At 45.7% G+C, this 19,010-nt stretch overlaps 1 protein-coding gene across 1 annotated transcript in view; it reads right to left on the reverse strand.

Moving 5' to 3' along the window:
- INPP5J (inositol polyphosphate-5-phosphatase J) overlaps positions 1-19,010 on the reverse strand; it is a 57,859-nt gene that overhangs the window by 17,355 nt on the left and 21,494 nt on the right. Inside the window, exons 3-6 of the mRNA XM_054996529.1 lie at positions 17,383-17,493; positions 8,806-8,914; positions 6,301-6,417; positions 5,571-5,746 (exon numbers count right to left, since the gene is read on the reverse strand). Of these exons, the coding sequence (XP_054852504.1) occupies positions 5,571-5,746; positions 6,301-6,417; positions 8,806-8,914; positions 17,383-17,493 (513 nt within the window). The remainder of the gene's footprint in view (positions 1-5,570; positions 5,747-6,300; positions 6,418-8,805; positions 8,915-17,382; positions 17,494-19,010) is intronic.

Here is a 19,010-nt window from a genome sequence, read left to right on the forward strand (position 1 = left end):
GGCCTCAGAATGGTATAATGCCATAGAGTTCACCCTCCAAAGGAGCCATTTTCTCCCGGGGAACTGATCTTTGTCACCTGGAGATCAGTTGTAATTCTAGGAGATCTCCAGCCGCCACCTGGAGGCTGGCAATCCTAGCTAGAGACTTGTATTTCAATCAAGCCAAAGAAACAACACGGCAGAATTTAATACATATAAAGCTCAGTTTCTCCGTCTCTTCTTCCTATTGCTCCTGTCCTCTTTTCTCCTCCATTTTTACCAGCTTCTACTTTCTCTTTCAGCACAGAGTAAAGTCTGTCTACTCAGCAATAGGCTGCAGATTCCTAAAGGGCCAAACTTCTAAACATCAACAATAGAATTAACTAGAGCGATTAAAATCCAAGACAAAACAAACCCCTGAAGATTCAGATTGAAATTTATATCCCTACAGAGGCCCACCAACATAACAAGTGTCTAGACTAGTCATTTGACCTCATGTGGGAGAAGGAGCAGAGCAGCAGCTGTGAGATTGCTAAGCAACTGCACTACACTATTCCCCACCATTTATGGGTTACCCTCAAAAGTTGTGCTCTGCCCGATAGCCTAAACAAGCCCAAGCTCATCAGATTGCAGAAGCTAAGCAGGATTGGACTTGGTTATTATCTGAACGGAAGAACTCTAAAGAAGACCAGAGTGGCAGAGGCACGCAATGGCAAACCACCTCTGTTAGTCTTGCCTTGAAAACCCCAGCAGGGGTTGCCATAAGTCAGCAATGACTTGACAGAACTTACCACCACCACCTCAAAGGCTGTACAAAGGTACCTTATATCAAAGGCTGACTTGCTACCGCTGTGAGGTTGGAATGCCAGAGACACAGGGCAGGAGACAAAACAAAGGTGGAAAGGGCTGTGGAAGTACATAGACTGTGCTTCAGATGAAGCGTATCTGAAGAAGGGAGCTTTAACTTTTGAAAGCTTATACTCTGGAAGTTTTGTTGGTCTCTCAGGTGCCACTGGACTCAAATCCTGCTGTTCTACCTGAAACTGCTTCAGAAGAGACATTCTTATTTTCCATGGCTAAAGAAGCTCCCCAGAATACTGTAAACTTAGGGTCTCTCAGAATGATGGAAACCTAGGGTTGCCAGCTGCTTAGGAGAAACAACTACCTGGCCAACTCCAACACCTTTAAAAGAGATTTGTGAAGTATTTCATGGCCAGGAAGGAGGGATTGGCTAACTGCCACATCTGACATATCTACTTGCTGCTAAGGTGACAGTTGAAAGGGCTCCTGATCCAGAGATTGGCAACCTTTTTGGCAATTGGGGCTGCCAATGAAACCAGACCTCCCACATACACCTAGCTAGGGCTTTGTTTTTCTTTTTCTTTTTTCCCCTTCCTTAACTTCCCCTGCCCTAGCCAAACCGTGAATGGGGAGCTTTAATTTCAGGCTTTTCCTCTGGACTCACTCTGGTTTCTGCCCCAGGGCCTAGACTCTCCACCCAGGTACCAAACTTTTAAATTTCAAAAGCTGTCAGCTGTAATAATAACAACAATATTCGATTTATATACCACCCTTCAGGACAACTTAACACCCACTCAGAGCAGTTTACAAAGTGTGTTATTATTCTCCTCACGGCAATCACCCTGTGAGGTGGGTGGGGCTGAGAGAGCTCCAGAGAGCTGTGACTGACCCCAAGGTCACCCAGCTGGCTTCAAGCAGAGGAGTGGGGAGTCAAACCCAGTTCTCCAGATTAAAGTCCTGCTGCTCTTAACCACTACACCAAACTGACTCTCTATTGGTGGCTGATTGACCCTAGCCAGTTGTGGACCTCTGTGGGATGTCTCCTGGTCCCCGAACTGCCAATTTTCCCTTGCCTCTCTCCAAAGCACCAAAAAGCATCACCTCAGTGCAATGAGATGAAGGCCTCAGAGTTACAATATGCACAGGGGCAGAGATGGACGACTGAGAAGCAGTAGTGGCAGCATTTTGGTGTTCGAGACAAAATCCAAATGGTAAAATCTTCTCCCCATCCCTCAATTTTCTGGCAGTAAAAATATCTGACACCACTAAACTACTGAAAATTTGTTGCCCTGCATAGGTGACACCAGGGAAGCAGATGAGAAGCAGCTCAAGGTGATCCAAGTAGGTCTTTTTCCTTTGAAGTCTTCTTGAAGAAGATCAAAGCCAGAGATGGAAACGATGGATAAAGAGGGGAAGCAGGAGTGGGGCGAGCATGTTCTGATGGATGTTAATAGTTCTAGAGGTGGCAGAGCCAGACTTTGGGTAGAGAGGTATGAGGAAACATCAACACATACTCTGTTTTTGTCTGTGTGTCCACACAAACCTAGGGAAAGGATCACGGGGACTAGCAAGTAGCACTGCCCGTTGGGGGCAGGCAGCACTCGAGCGGCACTCCAGCCTGTGTGAGAACAGCAGCTGTGATCCATTCCCTTGGAGGCAATGTAGGTCAGCACACTGCTGCTAGCTCTCCTGGCTCGCTTCCAGCCTGCTCTTCTGCTGCCGCTGCTGCTGCTGAGTGGATCAGGTGCCTGGCATAGCAACTTCGGGTATCATTAGCTGAAACCTTCTGCTAAAGATCCTCAGACCTCAAATGTTGCTGCATATGTGCAAAAACTGACACCAGCAGGCACATGTTCAAATCAGATGCAGAGGGGGGATTACACTTGGCACTGGTATTTTCATCACAATCCTCTTTTTCAAATGTCTGAAAGCAAAGGGTTTTTTTTGTAGAAGCAAAAAAAGAATAAATTGCAAAATCTCATTAGCTCTGGGATTCTGCTTTGGGGCTACTGACACGAATGCTATGAATCCAAGCAACCTAACTTGAAAGCATCCTTATCAAAGCCAAAAAAGTGAATATATGGCTGTCATTGCTCTACTATCATTTTTAAAACTGTAAATAAATGAATTGCTACAGAAGCAACACAGGTCTCCAATAAACCCAAGAAGAAGGACCTATGTGACAGACCACATGAGCACAGAGGATCCTGGGCTCCATCTCCAGAGAGAAGGATCTCCTGTAACAAGCCTAGAAAAGACCATTGCCTGAGCGCCAAAACTGCACAATTCTGCGCTGCTTTCCCCTGACATTTTTGTAAATGAAAAGCAGCCTTGGAGGGCACCACTTAGATTAGAAGAGAGACACGCTGTTTAATCCTCTCACTTCCTAAATGGCAAGAGTTCTGAGGTACATGAAAGACTAGGCCCAAGCCACTTCTAGCTTTTGAGGCCTCTAGCCATTATACCAGCGATGGCCTGTCTGTGGGCATGTGAGCCAAGTCGCCGGATCGCTTGTTCCAGGGCTCATTTGGAGGGGGAATGGCTGGAACGGCGTTCTGAGCAGAGATCACATGCGTTTGGGCCCTGCCCACGTGATTCCTTTTCCTCAACGCTGCCTCCCTGCTGCCCGTCCCTTTAGCAGCAGGAAGTGGAGGCAGCAGCCGGGCTGACTTTCTAAAGAAGAGTAAGCTGCTTTGATTTAATTTGCTTTACTTTCAGTCGTGGCTCTTGAGTGAGTGAGAGAGAGGGAGAGAGAGTGCTTGCAAGCTGCTGGTCTAAAGAAGGGCAAACTGCTTTGATTTAACTTGCTTTACTTTCAGTCATGGCAAGTGAGAGAGAGAGAGAGAGAGAGAGAGAGAGAGAGAGAGAGTGCTTGCAAGCTGCTGGTCTAAAGAAGGGCAAACTGTTTTGATTTAACTTGCTTTACTTTCAGTCTTGGCTCCTGAGTGAGTGAGTGAGAGAGAGAGAGAGAGAGATGTTAATTAGTTGGGACAACTGTATGAGTTGTTTTTTCTTAACTAAAACCTCAGTATTCAGGTTTAATTGCAGTGTGCACTTTGAAATAAATAAGTTGATTTTGTGCTGCAGTTTGGGCACTCGGGCTCAAAAAGGTTCGCCATCACGGCATTATACAAATTAAAAACGAGAGGGTGGGTCACATTTTGCTCCAGTAGAGATGCGCAAAAAAACAAGTTGCAAAACTTATCAACTGTCAAAAATACATGACGGGAGACTGTTGTTTTGGTTGCAGCAGGCTAATGACGCCACATTATACCGTTATCTGCTCAAGATTCACTTTTTTCCTCTCCTGCAGATGGGAAACCTGAAGGGGGTGTGTGGTGGTTTGAACTGGCAAACAGCAAGAAAGTAAAAAGCTAAGCGATCTCTCGCCTCCCCCGTCGCCATCTCCCCTCTTCGCATTCCTGATCTTCCACTCCTGAAAACAGCCTCCAAGGCTGCTTTCTTTCAATCTAACCTACCTCACAGGGTTGCTGTAAGGCTGGAGTGGGATACTACCATCATATATACCAATGATTCCCATGGCTCAGCAGGGATTTGAATCTGGATCTGTCTGGTCAAAGCTCACAATTCAATGCCAGCATTTTTGAATATGTAAAACACGTGAAGTGCTTAGTGCCTGTTACATCTCTGTTAAAGGTACAGGAGCCCTGCTGTCCCCCTTTGGCAACTGGCCACCCTATGCAAATTGAGGCCCCTCTAATGCAAAGGGCACAAAGGCCTCTTCCCTGCCCTTCTATTATAAGGAGTGCTGGTTTAGAAGAGCAGGATGGGTGAGTCCTTGCGTGCAGGTCTTGCTCCAGGATTTCAGAGGCTCCTGAGCAGAGAGACCATCAGTGGGTCCCCCTTAGCCAGGGGGGACACAAACTGAGAAAGAGCCTCACAACCCTCTGGGTGCTCATTCGATTCTCAGAGTCCAGTTGTGCCCCCCCCCCCCGTTATTACATCTACCTGAGCTTCCAATCTCAGGATAGAGATAAAAATTCCCTTGAATTGCATGTGTATGTGGTGTTGGTGGAGGACTAGACTCTCACTGCAGCTCATGCCCCGGGAAATCAGAGGCACTTTCCTCGGTGATCAGCATGAAGTGTACCTGACTTGGTGAAGTCCCTTACATGTAACAACTGTGGTAGAAGAGGAAGACTAATGCTGCCCCCTTCTCAGGTTTCAGAAGGGAACAACTAAGAAAGTTAGGTCACGGATCTGTTTACTCTTTGCTCTTTACTACCCTGACACTATCTTTTGGTGCGCAGATTGCAATTCTCAGGACTTCCTCCTCATGACACCTCATCTTCCTCACTGTCACAATCTCCACCTCTCTCTTCATTTTGCACCATGGATGCAGGACTCATCCTGCCATCCGTTGGCATCTTTAGACTAGAGAAAGAGAGAACTCTCCTCTTTCCTATCAAGTATGGAGTTCTTGCAAAAAAGTACTTTTATTTCTTTTCTAAATCTTAAGCTCTAAGTGTAAGTTTTTCTTTCTCCCACGCACAACCAGACACACAAACTCCTACACCCCATGGTTCTCTGCAGACTATGCAACTCTGCTTATAATCTGGGCCTCAGCAAGCGCCACCACTCATTGCCCCTCGCGTTAGTCTCCTTTGGAGGACTTCAAACACATGTGCAGGTACATCGAAGAGACCAGCCCACATTAGGTGGACTCTGAGCCTTAGCATTCCTTGGAAGAGAAAGAAGGGGGACTCAAAGTCCACCCAACATCTTTTCCCCCCAAGTTCAAGTTTGAGAGAATGCAAGAGGATACTTACTCATGGTCGAGGATCCCGTTAGCTGATGGTCCCTCAAACTGTTGTAAGTTGAGGATCGTGGTGAAGTCCTCCTTGCGCTGCTCTGCTTTTTCCATGTGTGCTGGCAGGTGACAGTTCAGGAAGCAGACCATGTGCCCAAATATGGAGAGGCGCACGCTCACCCCACCCTTGTTGCCCTGAGTGGAGAGAAAGGCGGAGGGTGGGTTTTCAAGGACTGGAGCAGGTGATGAAGGAACTGCTCAAGCCTTCTGCTCCATTCAGTGCTGAAAATGAGCAAGGAAGGTGCGGCAGACCACTGGCATTCAATTAGTGGTGATATAGGAGCACCACTAAAAGCTTCAATGTAGCCCCCCCCCAAAAAAAATACTTGTTTGAAGCACACTCTCAGAATGCTGATGAGAGAGAGATCAGTGCCGTTTCTTAATTTCTAACAAGAGAAGTGCTAGAGCACAGCATTCTGTGGGGGAGCTCTGTCATCCGCCCCCAGAAGGGAGTGTTGGACAGGTCATGGCTGCCCAGTTCAGAGGGAAAGGCATTGATCAGAGGCATTTCCTTTTTCCCCCCCGAAACACCCAATAGCCCTTCTCATGGCACAGTCGTGTGGTCCAGTTTGGAAATGGCTATTGTCTATATTGTCTGGTTTCTTCTGTGCCTTTAGGCTAGTTGGAAGGAAGAACTGCAGACAGAAGACTACGGGTGCGTTGTCCCTCCATCATAAACAGACACTCACCCAATATCCTCCCAGTCCTGTCCTGGTGCAGTCCGTCTGGATGTCCTGTAAAAAGGGCAGGTGGTAGTACTTGGCGAAGACCATTAGGATGACCCCTTGCATCCGCACCGTACTCACCTGGAACATTGAGAGGTCAGATTTTTAGGCATGTCTAGCAATGAGTTCCAACCTTGACACACCCAATGCCCAAGAACTCTTAGAGAGGCTTTCTTCCCCACGAACTCTTGCAACAGATACATGCAGGATCTATGCATGGAGGTAAAAAGGGAATATGAAGCTGCTTTAAACTGAATCAGTACTAATACAGAAAAGGGCACCCAATGTGAAAAACTCAAACAAGGAGTGCCTAAGCACACACTGGAAGACACTGCGTATTAATGCGTGTGTATGTGGCATCAAGTCGCAATCGACTTATGGCAGTCCCACCAAGGGGATGTAAAGGCAAATGAGAAGCAGAGATGCGTTGTCACTGCCTTCCTCTGCAGAGTCTTCCTTGGTGGTCACCCACCCAAGTACCAACCCTGCTTAACTTCTGAGATCTGACAAGATCAGGCTATACCATGCCATCTTCCCTCCTATTATTATATCAGACCTCACATTACTCTACATTTAAATACAACTTTTTATATGCAAATCTGACAGAAATACACATAGGTCTTATATATAAATATCAACAACTCTCAGAACAACATCTTACGAAGCTTTACATGAGGGACACAGGAAGAACCACATCTTGCATGAAGAAAAAATAACATTTTATTGTTATTAATAACTTCATTGATTTCACTGTATTTTGTATTCGTGTCAATGTATTTGTACTGCAAGAACTCCCTGTGTTAGTCACCGGAGTATCAAACCTAGAAATAATTAAACAAAACTCAAGGATGGGTGAAAGTAGAAGGAGTGAGTGCTGGAAAGCTTGGTCGGGCAGAGATTGGAGCAGCCATTGGGCAGAGAGTGAGAAGGCCCATCCATGTTCCTCCTCCCAAAAACGCCATGCAGAGGTTGTCCTTTGAGACTTCCCTGTGGGATGCCAGGGTACATTCTCAACCTTAAGAACCTGCAGCCACTCCTATCACTTCCCAACAGTCAAAAATGCCCTGCTTACATCTCCATGGTGTTTCTATGGCGACAGATGTGATGTTATCATCAAGAGGTAGACTGGGTTTACCCATCACGTAAACGTTTAAAACAGATCTTGCACCCTGCAAAGAAGGAAGGTATACTGTACCCCTTCAAACTAGATTAAATGTGGGGGAAGAGTAGCTGATAATCTCTTTTTAAGTGGATGAGGAAGGAAGGGAGCTGTAAGCATGGGCTACCCAGGGCTCTCTAGAAGGGTTTCTTGAATGGCTCATCATGTTTCTTACCCTTCATAATTCAGTCTCCCCAATTATCTCAATGCACCTTGACAATACCCTTTCAAGATACTCCCCCCTCCCCCAATTTCATCATTTGGGAACAGTCCCTGAAGACTACCATGTAAGTGGTCAAAAGCCCAGAGCTTAAAGCATGCAAAAGGCCACTGGAAACTGAAAATATTTTCCCAGAGGCAGCAAACCCTATCCAGACATAGAAAACCTCTGAATACCAGTGCTGAGAGACAGCAGAAGGGGAAGGTCTTGGCCTCTATTCCCTTGTTTGCCTGCCAAACTCTGGTTTCTGCCTTCCATACTCTGGTTTCCCTTCAAATCGACCAGGGCAACTGGTTGGACGCTGCGTGAAACATGACACTAGACTAGATGGACAACTGGTCTAATCTAGCAGGGCTCTTATGTTTCCATAGCTGTACGAAAAGAATCAGCTCAAAATGACCATTTGGTGCAATGCTTTTTAGAACAGCTTCTAGCATAGTGGTGAAGAGAACAAGCTGTGACCCTGAGAGAGACACCCAGTTCATCTCTCAGCCATAAGCCAAGGACGCTTAATGGCTGAAAGAGGTGGGGCCTCTCCTAGGTAGCGTCCTATTTGCTATTTTGGGGTAACAATTCTGTCATACCTAACCTTACACTCTTGGAAAAACCAACAGCAGCCTGTACATGGGCTTTCTCTGTGGTGGCCCCTACCTTGTGGAATGGCCTGCCTGAGGAGGTCAGGAGCGCCCCCAATCTCCTGGCTTTCTGCAAACGATGCAAAACAGAATTATTCAAAAAGGCGTTTTACTTAGAAAGGAGGGCTGTATTGTAGGGAGGGGGTCTCAGATGATCCGCTAATGAGTTAGGAACCGTAGACTTTATCACTATGTTGTATTGAATTCCTGCTAATTCTATGTCCGTTGTTTATGGAAATGTTTTTGATATTGACTGTACTAATATCACACTGTGTAATCCACCTTGAGTCTCCTTGAGAAAGGCAGACTATAAATTAAATTAATTAATTAATTAATTAAACAATGTAGGTGAAGGGCTTCAAAAGCTGACAATGCTAAATGTGATTATTTGTAAAGAAAATACACCGTATCATTATATCCACCACACTGTCTGCCAGATCTCATTCAGTACTTACCAGCACAAAATTAAATGGGCTCAACACATCCATGAACAGTTCACTCCACTGGTCGGTGAAGAGGGCATCCTTCAGTCTCTTGTTGATCATGGAGTTCACCTCCTGCAGCCTGCAAACAAGCCCAGAATCACCAGCTGGCGGGTGCTTGGAAAGCACGTTGTGTCCTCCAGCATTTTGCATGTGGAACAAAGGAACATGAATAGAGGTGTGACACCCCAATGCTCAGTCCAAGAGCCACTGCTGGAGCATGCTGCTCTCTCAGCTTGCTGAACTGTGCTGAACTGTGCTGCTCACACTGCTGAACGTTCTCCTCCTCCTCCTGTGCCCTGCACTCAATTTGTCTGACACCAATTTAAAAGCAAAGAACTCTGTTCTTCTGGCTAAAGATATATTAGAAATTTACCTAAATTGCCTTGTAATAACATTTACAATCGCTCAAAATAAACTTTCTTGTGTGAGAGGGCTTTTCTCTGTGGGGCGCCAGTGGTCATGTGCTGCTTTTTCATGTATGCACATTACAAAGATGCACCCATGTCCCACTCAGAAAAAAGGGGAGGGGGTTACAAGCTGGATGGCAATGCTAGTACATCATCTTGACACTCTTCCTCCAAAAGGCGTCCCCAAAAGAGCACACAGGAAAAGTAATGTAACAGGGACAACTATCGGAGTAGCAGGATATAGGAACCTCTGGAGCGTGTGGCTCTGAGTTAGGGCTTCAGAACTGCTAATTCAGAACCGTCTTCTCTGGCCCTTAATCTGTAATAAGGACCTGCTATCACTGATGCATGCTGGAAGTTTCTCTCCCCAAACTGGAGGCCCTGCTTCTGGGATATAATGACTAGGCAAGGGCTCTTTGCATATGCTCACAGTCTTCCTCACGTGCCACTTTGGAGACACCAAGAAAAATAATCCTACTATATAAAAGGCAAGCTGTATTGGCAACAACTCGCTTTTTATCTTCATGCAGGTGCATTGCCGACAACTCTGGCCTCGAGACCACTGTGAAACACCACTTGCTGCCAGGAGGGGGCCCGCCGAATCAACGGCCTAAGCACTCTTCCTTGCACCTGCCCTCAGGGCCCTCCCACTCTGGTCTCCAGGCCGCTCCAGAGTCCAGACCTTCCCGCTTGCCGCCAGGAGGGAGCCCACCAAATCAGTTTTCTAGAGCTTGTTGTATTTTTTCACACAACGGGCATTGTTTCTAGTACTGCCATATTTTCCCAAGCTATCAGATGACCCAGTTCAAATCAAACTCAACTCCCATGCCACCACCAGCTTCTTCAGTACAGGACTACAATTCCTGCAGAGTGCCAAAGGATGTCTACTAACTAGTTGACCTCCAGCTTGTGCAACTCTGTGGAATGGTGAGTGACCTACCAAATAGGAAAACTTTTCTCTTCCTGCCATAACAAAAAAAAAAACCCCTACCCCTCCCCAAATCTCAGAAAGGATTACCAACTTTCTGCACATTCACATCAACCTCCATGTCAGAACTTGAATAATAAAGCCAAGGGTGGGGCTGAAATAAGTTTAGATGTTTCTTCCTGGATCCATGCTTGATCTGACCCTTGGTCCCCTCTTCTGCAGATTACAGCTGGGGACAGAGGGACAGACTATTGTTTTTAAGAGAGCTGAAAAAGGACTGAGAGTTTCGCTTCCTGTTGCGTGCATGAATACTTGTTTCGCCCCACTGTTGCCTTGGATCAAACAAGTTTTTTCTGTACAGGTTATTTACCCTGATGTTGCTGGGAAGTGCATTCATGCCCCTCGGAGGGCTTCCCCAGGTTTTCTCCAAACTTTCTCACACTGCTTTGCTCTGAAGTTTGGGAAAGATTGCAGCAAAGTCTCGAGGCCTGCTGTGCGGGTGGATAAGTTTGGATTTTTCCTGGTCTTGCCCACACAGCAGGTCATTTCCACCATAGTAGCAATTTCCTCTCCCTACTGCAGAGGGTTTTTTTTCTTTTTTAAAAATTGGTGATTTAATAGCATTATATTAATATACTGTTATACCAAAATATGTATCGGGTTCTCTGAATTCTCAGCTTTCATTTTCACAAAAGGTAAGTCCCTAGCCCTCTTCCTTGCAGAGATATGTGAGAAAAAAAATTCTCTACAACAAAATGGGCTACATACTTGTTTTTTTTATTTAAAAAAAAAACGAAATCTGGGAAGGCAGAGAATCTGATGCATCTTTTGGTATAATAGTATATTGATGTAATGCTATTAAATCGCTGATTAAAAAATACAAACACATGAAGCTGCCTCATACAGCATCAGACCATTGGTCCATCAAGGTCAATACTAGTGTCTACTCTGACTGGCAGCTTCTCTCCAAAGATTTTTCACATTGCCTACCACCTGATCCATTTAACTAGAGATGCCAATGATTGAACCCATGCTAAGCAGAAACTCTACCATTGAGCCACAATCCTTCCTGGAAACTACCAGGGAAACTTGCAGTGTGGAAGCCCAGCCACCACAGCACTGTATTAGCAGCTGTAGCAGCAACAGGAAAACTACGCAACCCTGTCTCCCTGTGGAAAACACCCAAGTGTGGCAGGTTTTTTAAATGATACAAAAAGTCCCAGCAAAACCTATTTGTCCAGACAGGCAAAATTGGTATGCATGTGTGGCAACGGCCCCTCTGGAAGAAACTATTGTCTATCTACATCCAAGGCTGACAAGTGGCAGAGCATCGTCTCAAAACCTCAGACTCTGGATACAGCAAGATCAACCAACCAGAAAGCAAGGGAGGCTTTTTGCGGGGGGGGGGGGTGGACTCTCTGTTAACCAGACCTTTTGGATGTCTGTGGTGCAAATCTCAGCACTTCTGTTTGGTTGCACGAATGCTGTGGTATGCTTTTGTGGGACACTGGCCGGAAGGCATACAAGAACTAGAAAGCTTTGCTTCCTTCTCCCTCTCTTAAAACTCTCAATCACATGCGCTGGCTCAGCTTCTACAGTAAATAAGAGGGGAGAAAGGAGCACGGTGCCCTTGTCAGCCAGCATAAATCACTTGCAATTAAAGCCAAAAGGGGGCCAGGATGCCCGCCAAGCTGGACCTGAATGCTGCAGTTCCTGGCCCTGGCATTTCACCTCCAGCGTATTACTTCTTTCATTTCAAGAGAGACGATGTTTATTGGTCAAGAAATAAAGAGCTTTTAAGATCACACTTAGCAAAGCGAGCTTGGAAGAACTGGACCAACATCAGGAGAAAGACAAGGCTGCGTTTATGAACTTCTTAGGGCCTTCAGTCCGAGTTTTTTACTACGTTGCTGTGGCAAGAAATTCCTGGGGGAGTTTAGCCTCCTTTGCAAGGTGTCCAAAGGAAGGGTTAAAAACTGGCAGAACAGAAGGGGGCTTGAGAGCTTTTACTATTAGGTTTCTCATCACTCTCCATCTCTGAGCTACCAAATATGCTGAAGCTCTTCCCACTGACCCACCAGGGTCCAACAACTGGCCTATGAGATACCACCTCTTTGCTTCCAGCCTCCACCCCCTGACTCTCAGGGTTTGAGGCTGAAGAGATGGGCAACCTGCTCCCTGTATCCCCTTAGGATGACACTTTTTTGCTGGGGGGACACAACCTAACACATGCATACAAATTAATTGAGTGATGCTTCTCCCACCATTTCCCTCCATGTTGAGTAAAGCATCACCTGTTTAATTCTCAGCAGGTGAACCTGGAGTTAAAAACACTCCAACAAAGTCAATAAAAAAGCCAACAAGTCTAGCTCCAAGGATCTTGATGTCTATGAGAGTGACCAGAAGCATCTGGGAGGAGGCTACCTCTGTTCCCACACCTTTCAGTCTGGTATAGAGTAGGAATTTTGGAAGGCACAGGCTTGTAACATGGAAAAGGAAAAAACAGTGTCTTCTGAAATTTCCTCTTCTACCTATGTCTTAGAAACAGTGTTAGGGAATTTTTAAGCCCCATTTCATAAAATCTTATTCTGAGCATAAATTCGAGCTACCAGCACACAGTAATAAAGCCTTGTTCTAAGTGTCACCTTTCTTCTTCTGAGATATCCTGCTTGTTACATATGTCTCCAGTGAATGAGACAAGTCACTGAGCAACGTGTAAACATTTTGTTGTTGTTTTTATTCTAATTAAATAAGTATGATTTCAACCTTGAATGAATTCATTCCCAAGGAATATATCAGATACATGGCTCCAGCTTCTCAAATGTTTACATAATTCGTTACTCAAGCTTGTCAGATGTCATGTTTGCTGGGAAAATGCATCATTCTGCATCAGTCTGACAAGGGCCGATTCCAGACGGCCCTCCTCATCCCGAAACGTCGCACGTCATCGCGTGGAAAATGCAAAATAGCGCGTTTTCTCGCGCGAGTTTTGCGCAACGTCGCGCAAAACTCGTGCAAGAAAACGCGGTATTTCGCGTTTTCCGTGCGACGATGCACGACGTTTCGGGACGGGGAGGGCCGTCTGGAATCGGCCAAGGTGTATGCATCACTTTTACAGGTTTTCATCCTAACCTTTGATCTTGTATTCTGTAAACAAATAGCAATTATTCTGTAACAATCCATACTGACGGGTATATAAGGCCCTCCAATGCTACTAGTCTTTACACATCTCCTAGAACTGGAAAATGTGTCTGGTGTTATTCCATGTAAGAAATAAACCCATTTTTCTTCTGTAATCACTGTGTTTGGTGTCTTGAAATATATATGGGTTAGTGGTTGTAATGGAATTACAAAATGGAAGCAGAGTACTATTACAAAAATTTCCCTAACAAATTGGTGCCATGACTTGGATTCGAACCGAGGTTGCTGCAACTTGTCCTCCTTTGCATCTAGTGTAATGTTAAGGTGTTCACCACAACAGGGACGGATAGAATATTGTGTGTGAAAGTGCAAGGGGAACATAGTTGATTGGTGGCATCTGGAGAAGGAGAAGCTGAAGAAAGAGTTCTGAGGGAGAAGAGGAAGAAAAAGAAGAGAAGAATGTGGACAGGTGGGACATTGCACAGAAGAGGAAAACCAGGGGTGGAGCAGCAAAACATTAGTCCCAAAGGAACTTCTTGTGACAGAGACAATGACAGCCAGCTGACTCCCCTTCCATGTAATCCATAGGGGAACCATGTTGGGGTTTTTTTGTGGTTTTGCTTTTCGTTGCTATAACTTTTGTGTGTTTTAATTCATAGCACGAAGAAATGTTGTTAAAGCATCCTTCAGACAAGGGACTGAAAGCCAGCCTGCCTTCCTTTTTCAGCGCTCGAGAATCTTGACAACAATCCTTCCATGTGCTATGCTGTGTTTGGTGGCATCTTTAAAAAAATCGGAGTGTAGAGCTGTGATTCTTAAGAATGATCTTTACAGCCTACCAGATGGTGATCTACAAATCTTGGTGGGCAACTTTAGCAGGTAAACGGAGGATGTTTTAGGCAGTCTCATCTCCTGTCTTGCAACAGCCTCTGACAGACAGCAGAGGAGAGTTCTTTTATACTGCTCGGTTTACCCTGGCTGAGCATCAAAGCCCAGATCCCAAATTTCTCCTCCAGGTCCATAAAAAAGTGGATTGCACCACACTGGATTCAAATCTAATCTTAGAGAGTTAGCTGAAGGCCATTAGACACAAGTGTCTCATTTAATCCATGCCTGAGATCTGTGTATTGTATGCCTGTGTCATAAATGCACGTCCATAAATAAAGTTGCCTTCCCTGGGGTGCTGTTTTTAGATCCTAATTTTAGATATTGTGGTGTAGTGGTTAGAGTGTCACACTAGGATTTAGGTTCAAATCTCTACATGTTTCGTGTAAGGATGAAATGGGGAAGGGGAGTGTCGTGCTTTGGATCCCCAATGGAGAGAAAAGTAGGTACAAATAAAGTAAATAAAATAAAATACTTTCTGTTTTTTGGGGGGGGGGCGGGGGGACAGTCATTCTAAGATAACGTTTCCCACTTGGTCAATTGTACTGTACTGCAGGTTAAAAACTACTGAACTAGAGTTTTTCCACAGTAAGTTTTAGCTTTCACCTACAATCAAAGTGAATATTTGCAGATATCTATAACGTGTTGAAATTTCCAAGTTTGCCAAATTTGGTTACAGCATTGTAATCTTGAAATTCAGACTGAAACGCTACTGCAAAATTTCTGTGTTGATCAGCCCAGTTCTATGCAGATTTAGGTACAGCTAAGCTCACCAGGCACCTTAATGTGGGCCTGTGTGACCACGAGGGAGCGTGATCCCCAGCTGCCTGCTCTCCTGATAGCGGGGGTGGAGGTTTTGATGGGGAGTAGGGATCACAGCCTGTGCACTGGCTGCACCTTTGCTTGCCACTCACCAGCCTGTCATGGGGGTGGCGAGGCCATTGAGGGATGCTGGTGGGCTGGTCAGGGGAATGGCGGGGCATGTGCCTCCTGCCTCCTGCTTAGGTCTCACCATGCTGGGCTCGACTGCCAGCGTAGCTCTCCTTAGAAGGTCTTCAGAGAGCAGATGAGCGGCACCACAGGTACGTGGGCGTATGGGCACAGGCAGCATGGTGGCCATCGGGATTGCGCTGTTAGGCATGCCTATTTTTGCACAGGATTGCAGTTTAGGCTTGCTGGCACTGTTGGATGGCTTTCATTTGGGCAGGAGCCAAATGCAAAATCTGGCAAAAAATCCTCTTACATCAGTGGAAATCTCCTTGTGTGAATGGAAGAAGCCAACATTAAGCAAAAAGGATCTCCAGGGTCCAACCCCCTGATTACTACCAGCTTTTATTATATACGAGTGGCTGCTTTAAAATACTTTTGACATTTTCATTTAACATTTTAAAATTGTCTATATCCTGTTGTTTTAAGTTTTAGATTTGCTTGGAAAGGGAGCCAGGTTTTCATAGTAAATGTTCAGTGAATATTCTGCAAATAGTCATGCATTCAGAGAATATGTGGAGAATATTTAGTGTTAACACAAAGCAGATTTCGCTCTCCAAAGACTGGGTTTTTCTCCTGATGCATTCTTTATTTGCCAGTCTCCTGCTTTCTCCTCCATAGTACATTTGTTTCCATAACCTCAGCCCGTTCGTATCTTTGGTGTCCATAAAATATCCTGCGGAGAGAGGTCTCTTTTCCCCCTAACACCTAGACAAGGTTTCTCTCCCAGACTGAAAGGCATTTACAGCAGCATCAAGTGATATTAAGGGAAGGGATTTGTTCTAACAAATCAAGCAGCAAAAGCATTTATGCTCTCAAAGACCCATTTTGGTACATAGCAGCAATTTATCTTTGGGAATGAAGAGGCTCCTCCAGGAAGAGAAATTAAACTGTCCAAAGAAGTGAACCAGAAGGTCCAGGGGGAAATAAACCCTATACAAACAGTGCCTTAAGGGATGATACATTAGCTGAGATGCTAATGGATTTTGCTAGGAATTAAATTCTAAATGAACCTCAAGGCGGGGGGAGGGGGGAGTGGAATCTGCCATGCCACAGTGTCTCCCAAACACAGTTGGATTTTTTTTTCTGGATTAAAAATAGAGGCAAGCTTAACTTGTGCACCCAAAAGATTTTATTTTCCTGATCAGCTCTCAAATGGCTAAGAATTTTTACACCTGTGAGAGAGGTTATATCTCAGTTTATATTGCCTCCCTTTGCACACAGACAGTCAGGGCTTTCTGGGAAATGAGGATGCTTCTGAGATTCCCTCACACTGTTATAGACGTTGCACAGATTTAATCTGGAATCCTGATGCATCCTTTTGCTGTTGAGATGACGTCACTGCTCATATAACAGACAGACAGAGAAAGGATTGGTGCTGCATGGGACTTTTCCACTTTGAGGCACACAGAATCATGTATGCATCCAACATGACAGCTTCATGTTCCAAGGCACACCTCAGTTTCTCATATGCATGTGCTGGTTTGCCCTGCCCACAGCCTAGGAATGACTATTGTAGGGTCAAACTAGGCCTTAGGGGAGATCACCATCCTCCATTAGGGTTGCCAAGTCCAAGCTGGAAATTCCTGGAGATTTGGGGGGTAGACCCTGGAGAGGGTGGGGTTTGGGGAGGGGAGGGGCCTCAGTGGGGTATAATGCCATAGAGTTCACCTTTCAGAGCAGCCATTTTCTCCCAGGGAACTTGTCTCTGTTGCCTGGAGATCAGTTGTAATTCTGGGAGATCTCCAGCTACCACCTGGAGGCTGGCAACCCTATCCTCCATCAATCTTTTAAAGTTAATTTACAACCACATGCAGAGATGGAAATGGGTGTCTAAACTACCCTTGCATGGTTTTGCTCGGTGAAATCACCACCCACATTGTGATCAGCCCTTTAAAAAGGAAACATTTTGCCCATCTTGTCTCTCTAGAGATCGACAGAAATAAACATGCAGTGGGCCTGGCTTCAATCTGCAAAAGTGCCCAGGGATGATAGAGTTAAAATCACTCCGCTTTTGCCAAATGGGGGCTGAGTCTCTAGTCTGATTTTAAAAGAGATCCAGTCACAGATCTCCCAGCCTCTCTTCTATTTTGAGCCGTCCATGTTCCCAGTCCACACCATTATCAATGACATTGCACTGGAAAGGGTTCCCACCATGCCGACAGGGATCACCTTTGGCCGCTCAGCTGTTTTCCTTACCCAATGGCTATCATGTCTGTATCGTTGGAATCCCCTGTGTTGAGGTGTAGGAGGGATGTCACGTCACTGGGGGGCATGGCTGTGCCAACATTCCAGGTTACCACGGTGATACTAAGAAAGGAAACAGCAGAAAATAGGCAAGAAGAAATGAGAGCAAGTGCACATGACTCTCAACATAAATATATAGGCTTGTGCACAACCAGGCCTCTCGTCCACTAGTGTACGTCATATAGGCCATCCTGCATAGGGAAACCATGGACATTCCAGGACCAATACATGGGTTGTTGACCCTGGAATGGATGCTATTGGGAAGCAAGGGGAGGTCACATTTCCACACAGCATCATGGTGCTTTCCTGCACTGCCCAGGTTTTCTCCATCTTCCTTGTAATCTTTCGCAAACTGTTTTGCTGCGATGTGGTAAAGTGCATAGCAAGGCTAAGACGGCTGCTGCGTGGGTGAGGAAAGACTGGATCTTTCTTAGTTACAGTAGGTGTGCCAGCCCCCTATGGAGGATAGAGATCCCCCACTGGAACCACTCACCTGGCTGGGGGGGGGGTGGAAAGCGTGGGAAGGCTGGCTGGAACATGCCACAGAATGGCACAGGTGCATGCTCCATAAGCCCCTAATAATGACAATTCCGGGTTAAACTGGAAGCAGTGGGGTCTCAGTGCGGACAATTATTTAAGAGTCAGCTCCAGACTTAGCTAAAACATAGCAAAAACACTATGAGTCCCCGTCACTTCCAGTTTAAACCAGAAGGGACATCACCAGAGGCTTGAGGAGCATACATGCGAAAGGGAAAAAGCTGTGTGCCCTCCCTTCTGGGAGCCCCCCCTTACCCTCCCTCTGGTTTCAAATTAGAGGGAGCGAGCAACCCTGAGCTCCAGCCAGATCGGTGCCATTTTCTCTGCCTCAGTTCCCACAACAGATATTTCTCTTCTCCCCCAAACTACTGGGGGCTTTTTTGAGACATTATTTTAAAAGTGTAATAGACTGATATAATAGTATATTGACATAGCTGTTACTGATTTTTAAAAAACCTCACTGAAATGCCCCCCCCCACTCCCAGTGGGGCAGAGGAGGGGAATGGTCATCACAGAAACTGGGGCAATGGCAATGCAGGGAAACTTGCAACATGGAACCCTTGTTGCCCTTGTGCTGCAGGATTTGAATCTAGTGGCAGTCTGTACTGGTTTTTAACTGTAAATAAATCTGACTGACTGACTGAATCTAGTGGCACCTTAGAGACCAACGAGGTTTTCAGAACGAAAGCTTTTGAGAGTCAGAACTGGACTCAAATCCCACTGTTCTTCTGCAGACCAACACAGCTACTCACCTAAACTGCCACTGTCCTGTGTCCATAGTTGCACCAACAATAAGGAAACCATAGAAAAGTGTGACCATATAGCACAATAGGAACAACACAAAAAAACAAAATGAACTAGCTGCCATTTTTGTGGCTGTATCGACTGTCTCTGCAGTGACTGGACCAGCTGACCATGGAAACGGCCATGGTTGCCTGAGGTGTCTACTTGCCAACCCATATGAGAGAAGAATCACTTGGAAGAGAGGAAACAAAGGAAACAAACATCTGTGTGAACTGGCATCCCGGGACCATAGGGCAACA

This window comes from Eublepharis macularius, chromosome 13 (genome assembly GCF_028583425.1).
Source record: "Eublepharis macularius isolate TG4126 chromosome 13, MPM_Emac_v1.0, whole genome shotgun sequence".
Taxonomy (NCBI): Eukaryota; Metazoa; Chordata; class Lepidosauria; order Squamata; family Eublepharidae; genus Eublepharis; species Eublepharis macularius.